The sequence below is a fragment of the Monodelphis domestica genome, chromosome 2 (assembly GCF_027887165.1).
Source record: "Monodelphis domestica isolate mMonDom1 chromosome 2, mMonDom1.pri, whole genome shotgun sequence".
NCBI lineage: Eukaryota > Metazoa > Chordata > Mammalia > Didelphimorphia > Didelphidae > Monodelphis > Monodelphis domestica.
The window spans coordinates 66,342,866-66,362,732 of NC_077228.1; the positions used below are offsets into that span (position 1 = coordinate 66,342,866).

The 19,867-nt window shown below is 35.0% G+C and overlaps 1 protein-coding gene across 11 annotated transcripts in view; it reads left to right on the forward strand.

Moving 5' to 3' along the window:
• Positions 1-19,867, forward strand: part of LOC100020287 (protein PRRC2C) — a 96,597-nt gene that overhangs the window by 13,523 nt on the left and 63,207 nt on the right. For 9 of the 11 annotated variants that reach the window (XM_056815536.1, XM_056815546.1, XM_056815541.1 and 6 more), the window contains exons 2-4: positions 8,207-8,375; positions 16,770-16,947; positions 18,113-18,222. In XM_056815536.1, the coding sequence (XP_056671514.1) occupies positions 8,261-8,375; positions 16,770-16,947; positions 18,113-18,222 (403 nt within the window). In that variant the 5' untranslated portion in view covers positions 8,207-8,260. Of the gene's footprint in view, positions 1-2,781; positions 2,880-8,206; positions 8,376-16,769; positions 16,948-18,112; positions 18,223-19,867 lie in introns of all 11 variants that reach the window. The other 2 variants (XM_056815538.1, XM_056815540.1) reach the window with 2 other exon arrangements.

Consider the following 19,867-nt stretch of genomic DNA (forward strand, 5'->3'; position numbering starts at 1 on the left):
TGCTTATGATGTACCATTTGGAGCTTATTTCAGTATTTGGTGTGTGAGATCTTGAGCTATACCTACTTTCTACCAGATTATTTTCTAGTTTTCTAGTTTTTGTCAGGTAGTGTGTTCTTATTCCAGTGGCTGGGATTTGAGATTATTACATTCTCATTCTGTATAGTGTACCTATTCTGTTCCATTGATCATTCTCTGTTTCTTCCCTAATACAAAATTATTTTAATGATTACAGATTTATAGTATAGTTTGACATCTGCTATTGCTAGATTACCTTCCTACATTTTTTCATCAATCTTTTTGAGTTTTTAGTACTGAAGACTTGGCTTTGCTTTTTCATGTGGGTGCTGCTATAACATAATGAATAGTCGGATCTTCAGCTTCCTTGAAAGTTTTGCATATCTATATTCAGCTACAAGAAAGCTTGCGTTTTATAGAGGTAACCTTTTTGGTCCCATCTATAATTCTGAATCCAGTTATCAGTATGGATAACCTATACAATCTTTTACTCTTAAAATACAGTTTAAATAACTGGGGGAGCCAGGAGTGGTCAGGCTTGATTTGGAACAGTTTGTAGTGGGATGGGTGCAAAGGTAATTTTTTTTTACCCTTCCACCTTGGAATCAATACTGTGAATTGCTTCCAAGGCAGAAGAGTAGTAAGGGGTAGCAATGGGGGTCAAGTGACTTGCCCAGGGTCACCAGATTTAAACCTAGGACCTCCCATCTCTAGGCCTGGTTCTCAATCCACTGAGCCACCCAGCTGCCCCCATTAAAGGTAATCTTAATAGCTTTGTGGGAGCTGAGATCTAGCTTCATGTATACTTCAAAGCAGGCATTCTAAGTTGCATAAAACCTTTTTTTTTCTCAATATCCAGTTACCCCAGTACAGTTTTAGCTAGGTGATACAATTTGTAAAGCACTGTAAAGCACAGGAATACCTGACTTTGAATGGAGCCTCATAGTCTGTATTATTTTGGGCAAATCAGTGAATCTCTGTGGCAGTTTTTACATCTGTAAAATGGAAATAATAACAGCATCTACTTCTCAGGGTAGTTGTGAGGGTCAAATGAGATCTTTGTGAAGAATTTTTCAGTACTTAAAGCATTTTGTGAATGCTAGCTATAATTATATGCTATCAGTTTTTGCATTCGCACAGAATTATATAAGAAATGGTTCTTTCTAGTCTGTTTAAAAATTTATTATGCAGTAACACCACCAAAATAGTTAATTGGTAATTAGTCCCTTGTCCAGATAAATGGAAGCTTAAGACTTCAAGGATTCTAGTTTGGTGGCCAGTGAAAGATTAAAATGGCATGCTATGGGCATCAAGGCTTTAACCTGAGTGGGGAAATGGAATAGAAGAACAAATTATAGAATCATAGCATTTCAGAGCAAGGGATTCCAGGGGCCTTTCACCAAAAGCATCCAGGAAGAGAATTTAATATATTTCATTACAAGTGCTTTAATTGTTGAGCATTACATACCATCAATCCTAAATTTACCTCTAAAAATTCAAACCATCACTTCTGGCTTAACTCCATAGAAGAATAAAATGCTCTTCTGAAATGCAGGACCAAAGAGAAGCCAATTTTATACACCGTTAGTATTTCCCATTATTCAACTCAGACTGGTGCTGTTGTATGCTTGTTATTGGAAAATCAAACTTTTTTAAAGTAGGGAGATGACTGTATCCAGACACCTTTTTCATTGAAGTCCATAGACTTTCCTATGATGACAGAGAATTAAGTCCCATTTGTCTCAATATTTTAATAGACTTAGCAGCATGGATATTAATTTTTTAATTATTGGTGTGCATTCAGAAAATGTCTTAGGCCTTTTGTTACAAAGTCTAGGATCAAGCACCTTCAGTTTTCTAACAATCAATTCTGTGGCTTTAAAGCCACAGTTTTCTATAATTTCTATGGAAAGTGGTCAATAAATATGAATACTTTGGACAAAATATATGATGCATTTTTTAGGGTTTCCAAGTTGAGATATTGGATAGAATGTTTTCTTCAATTAGCATTTTTTCCTAAGTCACAATTTTGACAATAACATACAAACTTCATGTTGTCTTTTTGTGTTAGTTGGTTTAGAAAGTATTTTTTTCTCTGTCGTCTTTCATAGTTTGTTGTACCCACTGGTGGTGATTATGAATTTAACTCTCAAACTGACCTTTGTAAAGGCAATTATAATTTTTTGCAAGATTTATACTGTTTTTAGGTCCTTGTTGATTTTAGTTTTTGTTTTTCTGTAAGCTTAAATTTATATAGTGCCCTGCTTCTCAGTGGGCAAAACATTCATTAAAGAAGTGAAATGTTGTTTTAAGATGAAACATTCCTTCTGAAAAATTTGATAGGATTGATTAGATTAAGAAATATTCAAAAATTTCTTTTCCTCAAAGAGGAAAGGAATATTCCTAAGTAAAGACAGTTTTAAAAAATTCATTTGGAATTAAATATATTTAACACCCCTTTTCAGGATTTTTTTCATTTTTGTAGCATATAGGCTTATGATTTCAAGAGTATAGGGAATTCTGTGAATGATGTTAGAGTTAAATTCAAAGAATTTATGCTAACATTAGCTATTTCTTACTTTACCAGTTTACTCTCTTTAGACATTTCTAACTTTTTTTGGTCTTTAACAGTTGCTAAATTCAATTGATCTGTGCCCCCTTTCTTTATACTGCTGAATCAAACATTTTCCAATTCCAAACAGTTTTTGCTCCTGTCCCATTGGCACCTACTTTCATGAAATTCTATTTGCCTTGTTTTTGCAGACTAATATACTGGAGAACAAAGAAGCCTTGATTGTCTCATTGCCCATATTTGAGAGGATTTTTTCTTCTTGAGAGAAATCATGTTACCAGTGACTTAGGTGGGGAGACTAAGTTATGCTATTCCCTATCAGAACCTACAGTTAAATTTGACCCAATGTGTAAAACAGAAATATAAGCTTATTTTTAATTATTTGTGGAAACAGTTAAATATTTTGAGTTCCAAATTCTCTCATTTCCTCTCCTTGAGAAGGGAGTCAATGATTTCAGATATACATATCAGGTTATGCCAAACATTTCCATATTAGCCACATTGCAAAATAAAATGAAAATAGTTTGGTGTTTTTTATAAGCATTTCATCTACATTTAGAGGTTATCAATTCTCTCAAGGGAGATAGCATTTTTTTTTAATCATGGATGGATCCTTTGAAATTGTCTTGAATCTTTTTCTTGATCAGAATGATCATCCTTACAATATCGATATTACTATGTACAATCTTCTGGTTTCCACTCGCTTGTTTTCCTGAGTTCAAGTCTTACCAGGTTTCTCTGAAACCATTCTGCTCATAGTACTAGTATTACATCATAATCATATGCCATGACTTGTTCAACCATTCCCCAATTGATGCCTAATTGACAGGTGGGTCAAAGGATTTTGTAACACAATTTTATAGCCCCTTGTTTATAGTTCCAAATGGTTCTCCAGAATGATTGGGCTAGTTCACAATTCCACCCACAGTGCATTAGAATTCTAATTTTTCCACATCCTTTCTCTGTCATTTGCATTTTATATAGTATATTAGCAGGACTGCTTACTTTAAAAAATTACTGAGGACCTCTTCCCAAAAATTTTCTTGATGTGGGTTATACCTATTAATATTTTCCATATTAGAAATTCGAATCTCAGAGTATTCTTAATAAATAATGTTTACCTTGCATATCCCCTGAAAAGGTCTCATAGACCCACCAGAGGTCCCCAAATTATATTTTGAGAAATGCTAGCCCAAGCTCACTAGACTAATATTTAATTTTCATTCTTTCTTGACTATACAGCTTTTTCTCATACATCCTGTGAATCTTAAAAATTCTCAGACCCTACTTCATAAAATTTGGTTAAGACCATTCCCCATTTAAACTATAAAGGTACTTGATCAGGAATGTGAGAACTCTACTTCACCCATATGTAAGCATACTTTAGCAGAAGATAAAGTTGTAAACTCTTTACTGAACAATGAAAAAGTACTTAACTCATACTTATAGTGAGGCAAAATCCCTTAAGCTAAGTCTATTTTTAGATCTAATACAAAAAGGTGCTAAGTACCTATGAAGGTCAGGCAACTTGCAATGGGCAAAGAGGTGTGAACTCACTCAGAAGTTTTAGTCTACCCATAGGAGTTGAGAACTAAGAAGGTGTGAATTAAGAATGGTCAGTCCTTTGGAAAAACTTCTACTGTGATTGGTAGATGTGAGAACTTAGGGGAGGTGACATAGGAGAAAATTCTCTTTAAAAGGAGCTCAAAGGTGGCAATCCCGTTCCCATTTAATTCAATAAGCATAGATATTGACTGACATTAGTGAGACATTTGTATAATGCTTAGAATATAGTAGATGCTTAATAAATGCTTGTTAAGATATACAAAGACAAAAATGTAACAGTCCTTGCTCTCAAAGAACTTAAATCAGAGAAACATGCAAAGACAACTAATTACAAAAGATATTAAAATAATTTAATTTGGAAGAAAGGAAGAGAGAATAGGGAGATAATTGATATCAAGGGGAAATAAGAAATAAGGGAGGACATTAGGTAGCAAGCATTTATTAACCACCCAGGTGCCCAATGATTTGAGCAGCTGCTAAGGAGAAAAAGACAAAAGGAAGGAGTCTCTGCCCTCAAGGAATATACATTCTGTATTTAAAGATATACATAGAGAAATAATGCAAAGTAATTTCTGGGGAGAAGGCAAGGTACAAGATAATACTCTTCAGCCAGATCAGCTCTTCCTAGTGTTGATATAGTAAAGTCTCCCAGGGCCATGATCTTTACTATCAAAACTTTATCTGAAAACTTTTTTTTTTTTAACCCTTACCAGAAGATCCCTAAGGGCTAGGCAATGGGGGTTAAGTGATTTGCCCAGGGTCACACAGCTAGATTTGAACCTAAAACCTCCCATCTCTAGGCCTGGCTCTCAATCCACTGAGCCACCCAACTTCCCCCTGAAAACACTTTCAAAGGACTACTTTTCAAGAAACCTTTCTAGATCTTCCACCAACCAGAAAGTAACATGGTTAGGGTGAAGCATATCCCCCACTTTTTAAAAAGGATTTCATCATACCTTATTTACCTTAAGTTATGAACTCTTGATACCAGTGACTGACTTATTTTTTTGTTTCTCTTGCAGCATCTAATATAGTGCTTTGCACATTAATAAGCACTTAAATGATTTTTTCAGTTTTCAGAATTATCAGACATCAATAGCCATTAATGGTTGAATTTCCTAAAGCTGCTATGCTAAAAGATGAACTGAAATTTCAGATATTGTAATTATAGTAAAAAAGTAGTAAACATTTTTTCCTTTACCTTTACCTTTTCAAGTGATGAACATTGGTTTTACTTACTCTGTCTTGTTTATGAGAGTGTAGCAATTCATTTTTCTCTAGGGATAGAATAGAATGGGAAGCAAGGCACCTGTGATTTTATCTGAGTCTAAAAACTCAGGCTTGTTATAGATTTGAGTACTATGTGATTTATAAATTTAGACAATTGCCTGTGAGGATTTGTCAGTGATCATACAGCCAGTATGTTTTCAGAGATAAGATTAATCCAGTCTTCCTTACTACCTTAGGTAGGGCACACCATCTCTTCAATCTCTTATATCTTTGTCTTTGTAGTTACTGTACCCATACCTGGAGTACTCTATTTATTCCCCTCCACCTGTTAATTTCCCTAGCTTCCTTCACTTAAGCACAAATCTCACCATTTTTCAAAAGACCTTTTCTGTGCTGTTATAGTGCTGAAGCTTCCCTCTTTCAGATTATTTATATTCTGTGTACCTTAGATTTTTCTCTTATCAACACCAGAACAGCTATTAAGTTCTTGACTTGGTTTAATGGTGTTATTTTTCAAATTATGAAGGTAACTGCTTTTTTTTAGATCTGATCTTCATCAGTAAGGAAGAACCTAGAGTAAAAAAAAAAATTTGGGAATTCCAGATTGGTATCAGATTAACAAGAAAATTCCATCTTAAATTTGTGATAGAAGAGGAAGTTGGGCACATGTGGACATGTATTCTAGATTTTTGGCAGAGGAGCTTTCAGAGCTCAGAATTATTGAGTAGGAAATTTCCATAGATTAGTTCTCCCTGGTATGTTGGCCTAAAAGGGATGGAACTTTTTTTTGCCAAAATTCTGAAGGCTTATGTGCATGCAGATGAGTTGTGCACGCATGTGTATGCGCATGCATACAATCCCCACAAGGAGAAAATAAGTCTGATAAAAAGGCAAAGATGCACAGTGAAAGATTGTTAAAATATGTGGACAGGAAAAAGGCCAGATACAAAAATGTGTGTTAAGACATCATCCTTTAGACACAATAAATCCCAGAATGAGCTGAGATTGGTGAGAATAATAGGTTGACAAAATGGTTTTTGTTATTTCTGTTCTTTTTAAACTATGGTGGCAGGGGAGAAGGGGATAGGGTTGTAACAAAAGTTAGAGAGAAGATGAACCTGTTAAGCTTTTATTTGCTTTTTTTTTTCTCTTCCAAGAGAAAATGTGAGGACCAGAGAAGAAAGGGTAAAATATAAATAATTGTATATTGTGACCAAGATAAATGGGGAAATAGTAAGAGCTCTTAGCTGCCCTTGATAAACTACATTGCAAGTGACTGAAAGAATAGGTAGATGGGATTTTTGGGTCTTATCATTGATCAGGAGCAGTGGCATAGACCTGCAGAAGAGTATGTGTCTGATTTTCCCTAATAAAGATTGGTGGTACCGTACAAACTAGAGGTGAATTTGACTTCAAATTCTGGCAGAATTCTAGAACTGTTAAAGAGATAATTTGTGAAAAGAAAGTGGTGGCCTGTTTTTTAAACGAAACTAGAACCAAGGGAAGTGCTATGATTATCATTTACCTAGACTCTTCTGTCTTAGAATCAAGACCAATAAAGGTTAGGCAGTAGGAGTTAAGTGATTTGCTCAGTTAGGAAGTGTCTGAGGCCAAATTTGAAACCAGGACCTTCTATCTCTAGGCCTGACTGAATCCATTGAGGTGCTCTCTACCTATTTTTTTTTTTAAGCATTGACAAAGTGATACTATTATGGACAAGATGAAGAAATAGGGTTAGAAATACAGTTAGGATGATTCAGAAGTGATTGAATAGAAGATAATCATCATGCCAACATGGGAGTACATCTCCAGACTGTCACATGCCAGAGATATGTGCTTAGGTCTTGTGCTATTTAACAGTATTATCATTGACCAACCCAACAAACATTTATTAATTTCCTAGTATGTGCCAGGCACTGCTGAAGATAGTAGAGATAAAAGTATGATGATTGAAATAATCCCTTCTCCTTAAGGCGCTTACATACATTCTAAAGGAGGAAGAAACAAGGACTTGAATTTTATTTATATCTCAGTGGCCACAATATTGTGTGTGCAAGTGTCTCTTGCACACAATATGTTTGGTGAATTGAATTGAAAAGTCAAGTCACATAAAACATCTAAATTGCTTTAATAACTAATAGTTACTAGCCAATTAAGCTATACAGTGTATTTTTAAAATTTATTTATTTGATTTAAATAAATTTGGTTTAGATCAGAAAGCATCTAATCCAACTTCCTTATTTTACAGATAATCAAACTCGGGTCCAGAAGAGTTGTTACCAAAATAATTAATAAGCAAATATGTTTTGCTCGACTGCACATATATAACCTATGTCAAATTATTTCTAGATTTCTCAGTAAGGGGAGGGGATAGAGAGGGAGTCAGAGAATTTGGAATCAAATTTTTTCAAAATGAATCTTAAAAATGGTTTTTACATGAAATTGGGGGAAATTTTTTTAAAAGAAGAGTTGTTCAAATTTTCACAAGTACTATCAGACATCAAGACCTATCCAAAAATACTCTTGCTAAAAATATGAAAATTCAAATTTATTGCATTTGAGGCATCCTATGAAATATCAAGTTCAACTTTATATCTTAAAACTAACCTGGTCTTTAGCTTTCTGCACAGACTTTAAAGAAACTCCTTTCTGTTTCACTAGAGGAAATACTCATTAAAGAAGGTTTTTACTCGTATAGAATTTTTTCTTTGACATATGCCTTATCGTGACCTTGATAAATATATTATTTACTATGGCTCATAATCTTATTTTTGAATTTATCAGCCTAATTTATTTTTCTCCCCTTTTTATATATTGAAGATTGGTTTTAAGGGGTGAGGCAAGAGGTTCTGGACTCGATGAGTTTCCACCGAAATGTCGGAGAAGTCAGGCCAGAGCACAAAAGCAAAGGATGGGAAAACAAAGTACACAACACTCAGTCTATTTAACACTTACAAGGGAAAATCACTAGAAACTCAGAAAACTACAGGTAAGTGAAGTGTGTGTGTGTGTGTGTGTGTGTGTGTGTGTGTGTGTGTGTGTGTGTGTGCGCGTGTGTGTGTGTGCGCGCGCGCATGCTATACATTTCTGTATTGCTAAATCTGTTGCATGCTCATTTGTATACACACATGATTTGTCCTATGTTTGCTTTAGTCTTACATTCTCTATATGTCAGATGAGACACTATTATGTCAGATGAGACATTGAAATTCATTTAAAGAAAGTATCAGGCATGTAAATAATTTATAATAAGAATCATAAAACATAAATTAAAGGTCAGGCAGACCAAGACAGGGAAAGGAAAGTCTTGCAGTGGGGATGTGAAGGTGAGAACATTTCCTGGTATAGGGTCAGGCCATTACAAAGGCTTTGAGAAGAGTGTAAGAGTGTCATGTGTATGGAAAAGCAAGGAAGCCATTACAAGTGGATTGTCAGGCAGGATACTGCCAAGATAAGAAGGGACTAGGGTGTGTGGAGCTTTAAAAGCCAGAAAGAAAAATTTAAACTTGTATATGTAGGAGTAATAGGAAATCATTGAAGTTTTAATTAAGTAGAAGCTAATGAGGTTCTATATCAACTTTCATCAATTTTGTGTAAATGATTCTCAGATCTACTTATAAAGAAAACCTTAACCTCTCTCCTGACCTCTAGTCTTACATCTTAAACTAGATGTTCCACAAACATCTTAAATTCACCATGTCAGAAAATTAATGGATTGAAAACCACACCTGGAGACAGGAGATCCTGGGTTCAACTCTGGCCTTAGAAACTTTCTAGCTGTTTGTGACCCTGAGCAAATCACTTAATCCCATTTTCTACCCCTTACTGCTCTTCTGCTTTAAACCTGATACCTAGTATCAATTCTAAGATGAAAGGCTTTTTTTTTTTTTAAGAAAAGAAAAAAATGAATATATATTTCCTTCATCTCACTCAACCTTTCTCTCTTCTTAATTATTGTCAAGGAAACAACAATCTTTACCTTCTTACTGCCACATAGACTAGGTATTTATTGTCTTTGACTTCTTGCTTAAGTGGCTACTTTTCTCTCCTTTGATTTTGCCACAATACTGGTGTGGATTCTCATCCTTTCATGCCTGGACTATTGAAACACACTGATGATCACTCGACTCACCCTGCCTCAAGTCTTTTCCCACTTCAGTTTAGCCTCCACGTAACTGTTAAAAGATCTTCCTTAAAGGATTAGTCTGACCATATCACTTCTCTATTCAGTACTGGCTTTCTTTGCCTCCTGGTTCAGATATCTAACCTTCCTTGGCAATTTAAAGACCTTCATAACCTGTCCCGCCCTACCTTTTCAAAAAGTCATCCTTTTTTTTTCCCTTAATTTTTTAAGGGATGTCTGAGTTTTTTCACATTACCTATACTCTAGTATCCCGTTTTGTCTTTTCCAAAGAGCCATCCTATACAACATGTATGTTTAAAGATAAATTCCCACAAAACTGATGAATACAGCAAAAAATAGTCTGAAAATGTGTGCAGTATACCATGCTAGTGAACTTCCTATCTCTAGAAAGACGAGGGTGTCTTCTTCAGTCTCTTTGAAGACATTCCAGTTTGTCATTTTGCAGCATTCACTTTTTTAGGTGATCTTTTCCTTTACATGTAGTTACTATTTGCTAGCTCTCTTTACTTCACTGTGCATTAGTTCATATAAATTTTTCCTTGTTTCTTTTTACTCATCATTTTTGACCCTACCTTGTTTCATTATTTTCCTTTATATACCTTTCTTTTTTCCCAAATGACTCTCAAATTCTATAGTTTCTTTATTGATAATATGGTTGAATAGCATAAAAACTTAAATTAACTGATATTATTGGCATTTTTATTATGATTATTTACAGAAATTAAATATTCCTCCAAGCACATTATATGTTATTTGTTTCTTTAAAGAACACTGTGGTTAAATCTGTGCAAGTATTTTGTGTGCTTTAGTAGAACTTGAAATATTTATATTTTGTAGTTACTTGGAATGGTATTTCTATTACTGCCTCTTAGGTTTTCCTGTTATATAGAAATGCTGTTAATTTCAAATTGTCATTTTATAAACCACAACCTTATTGAAGCTATTAATCACTTTCATTAGTATCTTATTCCTAGGATTTTCTAGGTTTCATTAAGAAAGGATAGCTTTATCTTTACATGTCTTTATGCCTTTAACTTCCTTCTTATTGGCAATTTGCTAGCATTTCCAGACCTATTATTAAATAAAAGTCAGGAGGCTATGCTTCTTTGCTTTACAGTCTGTACTTATTTGGAAAGCTAGTGTATCCTCATTATATGTGATGCTTGGATTTAGATGGATACTTTCCATCTATGCCAATGTTTTGTAAGATTTTTAATGTAAGTTAATACTGTACTTTGTCAAAGAGGAAGAGAACTTTTGAGAATAGGTTTGCGTTAAAATAATCTAAACTAAAATAACTGAAGAGAAAAAATACTGTCTTTCGGGCGGGGGGGGGAGAACTAATTGAAGGGAGTGGTGGCCAATATTAGAGACATGGAGGAAACATTAAGCCTGTCATATCTTTAAATGTGCATGGATTAAAATATCCAACAAAAAAACAAATTTGGTGTAAATTGGAAAGAATTACAATTTGGATTGATAAGCAAATTCCACAATCTTTTACTTGTAAGAAGCATGCCTTGAAAATAGTGACATGCATAGAATAAAACTGAAAGTCTGACAAAAAATATGTTTTAGGTGAATTTAAGAAGACAAAATTTGGAGTCAAGCTATCAGAGAAAGCAAAAAGATAAATTCACAACCTAGAGATAAATAAGGAAACGACAGTGCCTAAAAGAAACACAGAAAGCCAAGTCAATAGCAACATTAAATTTATATGTTCCAGATGTCTTGTAGTCTACATTTTTAAAAAGAAGGGGAACAAAATTAACTGAATTCCAAGAAGTCATAGTAATAAGATTTTCATGCCCCTCACTTAGTTTTGAGAAAATTTAAGATAGCAAAAAGGGAAAATATAGAATTGACCAACTTTCTTGGGTGGGGGTGGGGGGAACAGCAAAAAAGACTTACTTATATTATAAATGGGGCTGCTAAATGGCATATACATTGCTCAGCACCATATGGAACATCTGCAAAACTTGAGAGCACATTTAGGCACACATACCACAAATAGATGTAAAAACAGAAATAGTAAACACAGAATTTATAGACCATAACAAAATAAAAAAAAAATAGTAATCATCAGTAAGCACAATCAAGACACAAACCCAAATGGAGACTTAATGAAATCCCAAATAATGAATTGACCGAAATAATGTAAAAGAAAATGTTGATGATAATAAGACAGCATACTAAAGCTTTTGGAATGAACCAAATCTTCAGGAGAAAAATTGCACACCTACACCACCAACACAGCATGCATCAGCAAAGTAGAAAGGGAAATTACTGAGTATGCATTTAAAAAAATATAAGGCCAACAAATAAGCACACAGAAAATAGGTAAATTGAAAAGTAAAAAGACTATAGAAAGTGTAAACCTAAAAGCTGCTTTTTTGGAAAAGAGAAACTTGATAAATATTTTGCTATCCAGATTAAAAGAAGAAAGCAGAAAATTAACAGAATAGCAAATGATCAAGGTGAAATCACAACCAAACCAAAAGGGGGGGGGGGGGGGGAGAATGACTGGAACCTACTCTGCATATCTTCAAACTACCAAAACTGAGAATTTTCAAAATAGTACCCATGCTTACAAAAGACCAAATTGAGATCTTGAATAATCCAGTCTTAGAAAAATAGAATTCACTTTATCAAATTTAAAAAAAAAAAACACCTTGTCCTAATGGATTGACAGGAGAATTTAAAATTTTTAAAGAACAATTAGTACCAGAGTTACACAAATTGTTCTCAAAAATCAAGAAATAAAGCCATAATAATAATTTTTACAAGCTGGATAGAAAAGGATAAGACATGGAATAACTGTAGACCAATATTATATTGATTTAAAAGTTTTAAGTATGATGCCAAATAGACTACAGAAATTTGTTCAAGATTTCATTCAAGACAAAATTAGATTTATACCAGAGATAAAAGAATGGTTTGATGTTAGAAAAGCATTAATAGCAAAAAATAAAACTACAACCACATTATTTCTACATCCAGAAAAAGTCCTTGGAAAAATGAAGAAGTATAACATTCTTAAGCTTTTATGTATGTATGTATGTATGTATGTATGTATGTATGTATGTATGTATGTATGTATGTATGGTCATTTTCAAACATTCCTTGGTTATAAAATTTTTATTCTATTCCTCCTTCCCCTCCCCCTGCCCTTCCCATAGCTGACACGCAATTCCCCCAGGTATCACATGTGTCCTTGATCAGAACCTATTTCCATGCTGTTGATGTTTGCACTAGGATGTTCATTTAGGGTCTATATCCCCAATCATATCCGCCTCGACCCATGTAATCAAGCAGTTGTTTTTCTTCCCTGTTTTTACTCCCACAGTTTTTCCTCTGAATGCGAATAGTGTTCTTTCTTGTAGATCCTTCCGGGTTGTTCAGGATCACTGCATTGCCACTAATGGAGAAGTCCATTACATTCGATTGTACCACAGTGTATCAGTCTCTGTGTACAGTGTTCTCCTGGTTCTGCTCCTCTCGCTCTGCATCACTTCCTGGAGGTCGTTCCGGTCTCCGTGGAATTCCTCCACTTTATTATTCCTTTTTGCACAATAGTATTCCATCACCGTTATACCACAATTTGTTCAGCCATTCCCCAATTGAAGGGCATCCCCTCATTTTCCAATTTTGAGCACCACAAAGAGTGCAGCTATGAATATTCTTGTACAAGTCTTTTTCCTTATTATCTCTTTGGGATACAAATCCAGCAATGCAATGACTGGATCAAAGGGCAGACAGTCTTTTAGTGCCCTTTGGGTATCGTTACAAATTGCCCTCCAGAATGATTGGATCAATTCACAACTCCACCAGCAATGAATTAATGTCCCAACTTTGCCACATCCCCTCCAGCACTCATTACTTTCCTTTGCTGTCATGTTAGCCAATCTGCTAGGTGTGAGGTAATACCTCAGAGTTGTTTTGATTTGCATCTCTGATTATAAAAGATTTAGAACACTTTTTCATGTGCTTATTAATAGTTTTGATTTCTTTAACTGAGAATTGCCTATTTGTGTCCCTTGCCCATTTATCAATTGGAGAATGGCTTATTTTTTTTTTTACAATTGATTTAGCTCTTTGTAAATTTGAGTAATTAGACCTTTGTTAGAGGTTTTAAAGTCTTTCTTTTCCCAAAGGTCTGACATGTATACTGTTCTGGGTTCACCTAATTTACTTATAGTTTCCTTCTTTATGTTCACATCATTCACCCATTCTGAATTTATCTGGGTGTAGGGTGTGAGGTGTTGATCCAAACCTAATCTCTCCCACACTGTCTTCCAATTTTTCCAGCAGTTTTTCTCAAATAGTGGATTTTTGTCCCAAAAGCTGGGATCTTTGGGCTTGTCATAGACTGTCTTACTGAGGTCACTTACCCCAAGTCTATTCCACTGATCCTCCTTTCTGTCTCTTAGCCAGTACCATATTGTTTTGATGACCACTGCTTTATAGTAGAGTTTGAGATCTGGTACTGCAAGGCCACTTTCCTTTGCGTATTTTTTCATTGTTTCCCTGGATATCCTTGATCTTTTGTTCTTCCAAATGAACTTTGTTATGATTTTTTCTAGTTCAGTAAAAAAGTTTTTTGGAAATTCAATGAGTATGGCACTAAATAGATAGATGAGTTTAGGTAAGATGGTCATTTTTATTATATTAGCTCATCCTACCCATGAGCAGTTAATGTTTTGCCAATTGTTTAGATCTAGTTTTAATTGTGTGGAAAGTGTTTTGTAGTTGTGTTCATATAGTTCCTGTGTTTGTCTTGGCAGATAGATTCCTAAGTATTTTATATTGTCTTGGGTGATTTTAAATGGAATTTCTCTTTCTAATTCTTGCTGCTGAGATGTGTTGGAGATATATAGAAATGCTGATGACTTATGTGGATTTATTTTGTATCCTACAACTTTGCTAATGTTGTTGATTATTTCCACTAGCTTTTTAGTTGATTCTCTAGGATTCTTTAAGTAGACCATCATATCATCCGCAAAGAGTGATAGCTTGATCTCCTCACTGCCAATTTTAATACCTTCAATTTCTTTTTCTTCTCTAATTGCTATTGCTAGTGTTTCTAGTACAATGTTAAATAATAGTGATAATGGGCATCCTTGTTTCACTCCTGATCTAATTGGGAATGCATCTAGTTTATCCCCATTGCAGATGATGTTGGCTCTTATACTTTCTAGTGTTTTCAATAGGAATGTCTCATGCTTTTTAAAAGAAAAAGAAAAAAAATGACTCTCCCAGTCCTCTTACACTTGCCTCTTCTCCATGTGTTGTACAGATCAAAGATATTGGCTCACCTTTGTGCCTGGAATGTGTTCCCTCTTGATCTCTCTCGTTTTCCTTTATTTCCTTGAAGTCTCAATTAAAATCATACTTTCTGCAAGAAACTTTTCCTAATTCTCCTTTTTGCTAGTGCTTTCTCTTAAGATTTAACTTCATTTTATACTTTAGATCTTTTTTGTACACAAGTATTCATGTTCTCCAATTATACTGCGAGTTGCTTGCACAGGGTCTGTTTCGGCTTTATATTTCCTATACATCTTGGCAATGTCTGATACATAATAGTAGATGCTTAATAAATGCTTCTTGAGTCTCCAAAGGTAGTCACCGTCTATCTAGAAAAAGGGACATGTACTACAAGACACTGATGGTGACCCTATGCCATGGGTTCCAAAGATGGCAGGCAGAGTGCTCTCTCTGGACATGTGGAGTTCCCCTCCCCCTCTCCACTGCTCCTGACAACATTTTGTCACTTCATCCGCCCTTCCACCCAGCAACCCAATGGAAATGCACAGTGGGGGTCTTAGATCTTTGTAGGACACCCAAGATTAGTTGGCATGGCCTGAGTGAAGATCCAGCAAGGAGACTTGAAGAAAAAATGATCAGACAGAAAAGAGGATGGAACATGAACAGAATATCATGAAAACCTAACAGGAAGGAATACGTAGTGGGGAAAGTACTTCACAATATCAAAGGATACAGAGAAGTTGAGAAAGATGAGGATTGAGAAAAGGCCATTAATAATTAAGAATTTCTTGGACTTTGGAATTTACAATTTCAGTTGAATGATATGAGATTTCTTAAGAATGAGGGGATCTATTTTTAGAGAGATGGGAAAAAAATATTAGGTAGATGGAAGATTAGATGGAGTGAAGATGGTAGTGAGGGTTACCTTTTGGAGAACAAAGGATGAAATAGGATCAAGGATGCATATAGTATATCAGTTTGCTTTAGCAATGAGAACGGCCTACCTTTTCATGTGAGAACCAGGGCAAAGGAAGAGGTAGTGGGAGAAGATGATTTGGAATGAGAGGATAAGATGTAGGTCTTAGTATATGGACTCAGTTTTTACATTGAAGTGTGACATCCTGAGATATTGGGGGAAGCCAAAGGAGGGAATTAAGAGATTTGGAATAGCTATTTGGTGAAGTGTCAAATATAGCAAGTCAATTATGGAAATGTAGAGCAGTTTCTTCACCCTAATGGGGGCTCAGTTGAGGTTAGGTAATATAAATTTGTAGTGGAACTAGTTTACATGATACTGAGAATTTTTTCACCCCAGGAGCAAAAATCACAGATCATTTAAGAAATCCAACGGTTAGGTTTGGCAGGACTTCATTAGCCATGGGACAGGGAGATAAGAGACTTAAGGGTAGAGAATATTATAGATTGTAAATTTTTCACTGAAGGACAGAGATAGAGAAGGGAGGAAAAAAACAGGATGGAGGTCATGACAAAGGATGTATATCAGGGTTAGAAGTCATGTGTAACAAAAGTTTTATAAAGAATTATGATCCAATGAAGACATTTCAGAGTGCATGCACATGGAAATGTAATGCTTGTGGGTGTTGGGCCATTTCATGTCTGTATGGGAAATAAGATAGAGGAGAAAGTCATAGGAATCAAGTAGTTTATGATAATCTGGATATGGGTATTTGATCATTTGGGAATAGATTGTCAGGTGATTGCGACCCAACATACATTTATTAAACATTGTGTGCCAAGGCACTGTACTAATTCATGGGATGGAGGGAGGAAGAAACCTCTCCTCTCAAAATGGTTTTTAAGAAGTATCATGATCTTTAGTAGTTTTAAAACCCTGCTTATCCAACATTATTTCCATGCACTTTTAATTAAATGTTATTTCTCTTAATAGTATTCTAAGAGCAAAGCAAATAAAAGGGAAATGCTGGAGCTAACCCAATTTTGTTGATCTTACAGTTGCTGCCCGTCATGGATTACAGAGTCTGGGAAAAGTTGCTATTTCTCGGCGTATGCCCCCACCTGCCAACCTCCCCAGTCTCAAAGCAGAGAACAAAGGCAATGATCCTAATGTGAACATTGTGCCTAAAGATGGTACAGGGTGGGCATCTAAGCAGGAACAGCATGAAGAAGAAAAGTAAGTTATAGTAGTACATGCTTTAGGAAGAAACATGGGCTCTTAAACCTCAGGCATTTTTTTTGACGGTTTTTGCTTATTCCTTTGAATTCAAAATAGATTAAATAAATTTTCTTTTGCACAGAAATATTATTGGTATTTTGAATTAAGTTGATTAGATGATTAAGCTAAATGGTAGTGATTTTCTGATTGCCTATGACATTGAACACTTCTGTCTTCCTGGATTCATTTTTGAACCTTAGGTTTTTATCAGATTCTGGCATCTCAGGGTGCCTTGTAGTGTAAATTTGGTTATTTTTCTATTATTGCTTTGTGCTCCTTAGACATAGTAGACTAATTGTTTCAAAAAATAATTGTGAGTTAATCATGGTACTTTTTCTTGTATTTTTTGATGGTTGCATGATTCATTCCCCCTACCCCGCCCCCTCCATAGCCAGTGTGTAGTCCCACTGGGTTTTACATGTATCATTGATCAAGATCGTGGTACTTTTTTTAAAAGAACCACAGGACTACGTTTTTTCCTTTGGTCTTTTGTTACATCTTAAACCTAGCATTATATCATTTCTTTATTCTTGTTGAATAGACTTGGACATTAAATCTTATGGAATTATAGTAAATGTATTATCCTTCACATATAAGTTGATGCCATTACTGCTTAGCTAACAACTTAGAGAGAATGATCATTATGTGCTAACACTATTTATGCCCTCTTAAGCTATTTTAAAGTAACAGTGAGGGGCAGCTGGGTGCTTCAGTGAATTGAGAGCCAGGCCTAGAGATGGGAGATCCCTAGGTTCAAATATGACCTCAGATACTTAACTGTGTGACCCTGGGCAAGTCACTTAACCCCTATTCCCTATAGAAGGTAAGAGTTTAAAAAAAAAAGTAAATGGTTTTCTTTAAAATGATGATACATAGCAAGTGATATTTCTCCTTGTGGCTATTATGTAGGGATCATGGTAAAATAGAAGGTACGGATTTAAGGCATTTCCTGTAATTGATCTGTGCTAAGTAATTTCTTGGATTAAGGTGACATTACCACTTGGAATTAACGCTACATTTGGAAATTTCTAGTTAATATGTATGACCTAATACTTGTTTTCGTTGTTTCTAAAATAGGTTTTCTCTCTCCCACACACACTCCTCCTATTCTTTTTTTTTAAAGACCACCAGAAGTGCCACCAGCACAGCCAAAATCAGGAATTACTGCTCCCCCTGAAGTTCCTCCAGTTGCCAAATCATGGGCCAGTAACAAGCAAGGTGGGCAAGGAGATGGTAAGTGGAAACTAGCTAGGAAAATTAGTTGGACTTCATAGTAACAAGAGCAGCCATTCAGGAAATGGGTTTGCTTTACTTGGTCCTTTGAAAATTGTCATAGCATTCTCAACCCCTGGGAAATAACAGTTTTATATCTCTTTTAGTCAGTTAAGCAGAAAGTGTTAAGTGATTGAGAAGCTACCCATTTCTCCCAATATGGTAATGAAAATAAACATGTATTTTCAAGCTTAACCTTTTAAAACAGCATAGGTTTTTTGAAATGTAGACCAGACCTCTGAATGATTCATCTTTGTGCCTTACATTAGCTATCTTTCCTTTTTACTCTCTACCACATAGGAATAGATCTTACTTACACATAAGAATTAATCAGTAGTCACATTTTATTATTTTCAGACCTGTTTTCCTCTTGGGCAACGCGAATAGCCCTCCAGATTTGACATACTGGCAATTTGAAGTTATCCACTATTCTTGAAAAAGCTGAGAATGGAGCATAGGGCTTTTGTATTCTTCTAGAGCATAGCACTCTGCAGCAGAATTCCTTGGCATTATGCAATATTTGGCTTTGAGAGTTAAATGAATGGTATAAGAACCTCAGCATCATCTTGTCAGTTCAGCGCATATATATATATATTTTTTTTTCCCTCTTGATCATTTACAATCATTCTATAATTCAGTCACTTGAGTCATTATTATCACTCTTAACCATTGGAAAATTTTCTCTTACACCCAAGTCTTAGGATTCCATTTGTAAAAGTAGAACCTAATTTTAATGCTCCCACTTGCTCCCAACCCCCAAAGATATAGCACCTTTTTAGCTTTGCCATACACATTCTTTACTCAATATTTATGGGCAGGAACCAGTCATCATAAGAAATCAGTGAGTTGTGTCTGAATTAAGCCTTTTCAAAATAGCTGTTTAAAAAGCTGATATTCCTTAGTAAGTTCTGTATGATGAGAATTCTTATTAAATCATGTATTTCAAGTTAGCCATTAAAACTCCTATTCAGAGAAAGAGCTTAGTTTCTAGGAAAGGAATTTGACCTGAATAGACAGCAGAGCAATCTGGGAAAGTTTATATATTTCACTGGATCTGTAATCTTACCCATAGGCATATTTCCCAATGGTATTGATCTCAAAGCATCCATATCTTTTTTTCTTTTGGGAATTTTGCCTCTATCTTACTAAAAATTTTCACGAGTAAACAGCATGTCTTGGCCAATATCTTGTACTGCTTCTTACATGCACTTTGTAATAGGTAATGTGCAGCAACCCATTTGTGCCAGTTGTATTTCCATTGTCCTTTCAATGATTTAAAAATGAAAACAGCATCAACAAAAAATACTGGTATTTATAATATGTTTTTGTTTAAGAGATAAACTTGGGGTCATTGAAAGTTCCAGATAGGTTTACTGATGCAATTTAGTTCTTTTCTCCTTGTTTAATTCTGAACATGCAGGTCAGTCTGCTGTGTTTACCCAAGATCTTTATGTTCATCAAACTGCCCATTCTAGCCATACAATGAAGACTTTGAACTTAACAGTAGGCCTTCTTTCTCCAATTGGTTTCTTTTGTAGATTATTTAATATCTGAATATTTTGTGATGTCAAGGAATGTAATTTAAGGAGTTGTGTAGTATGGTAGA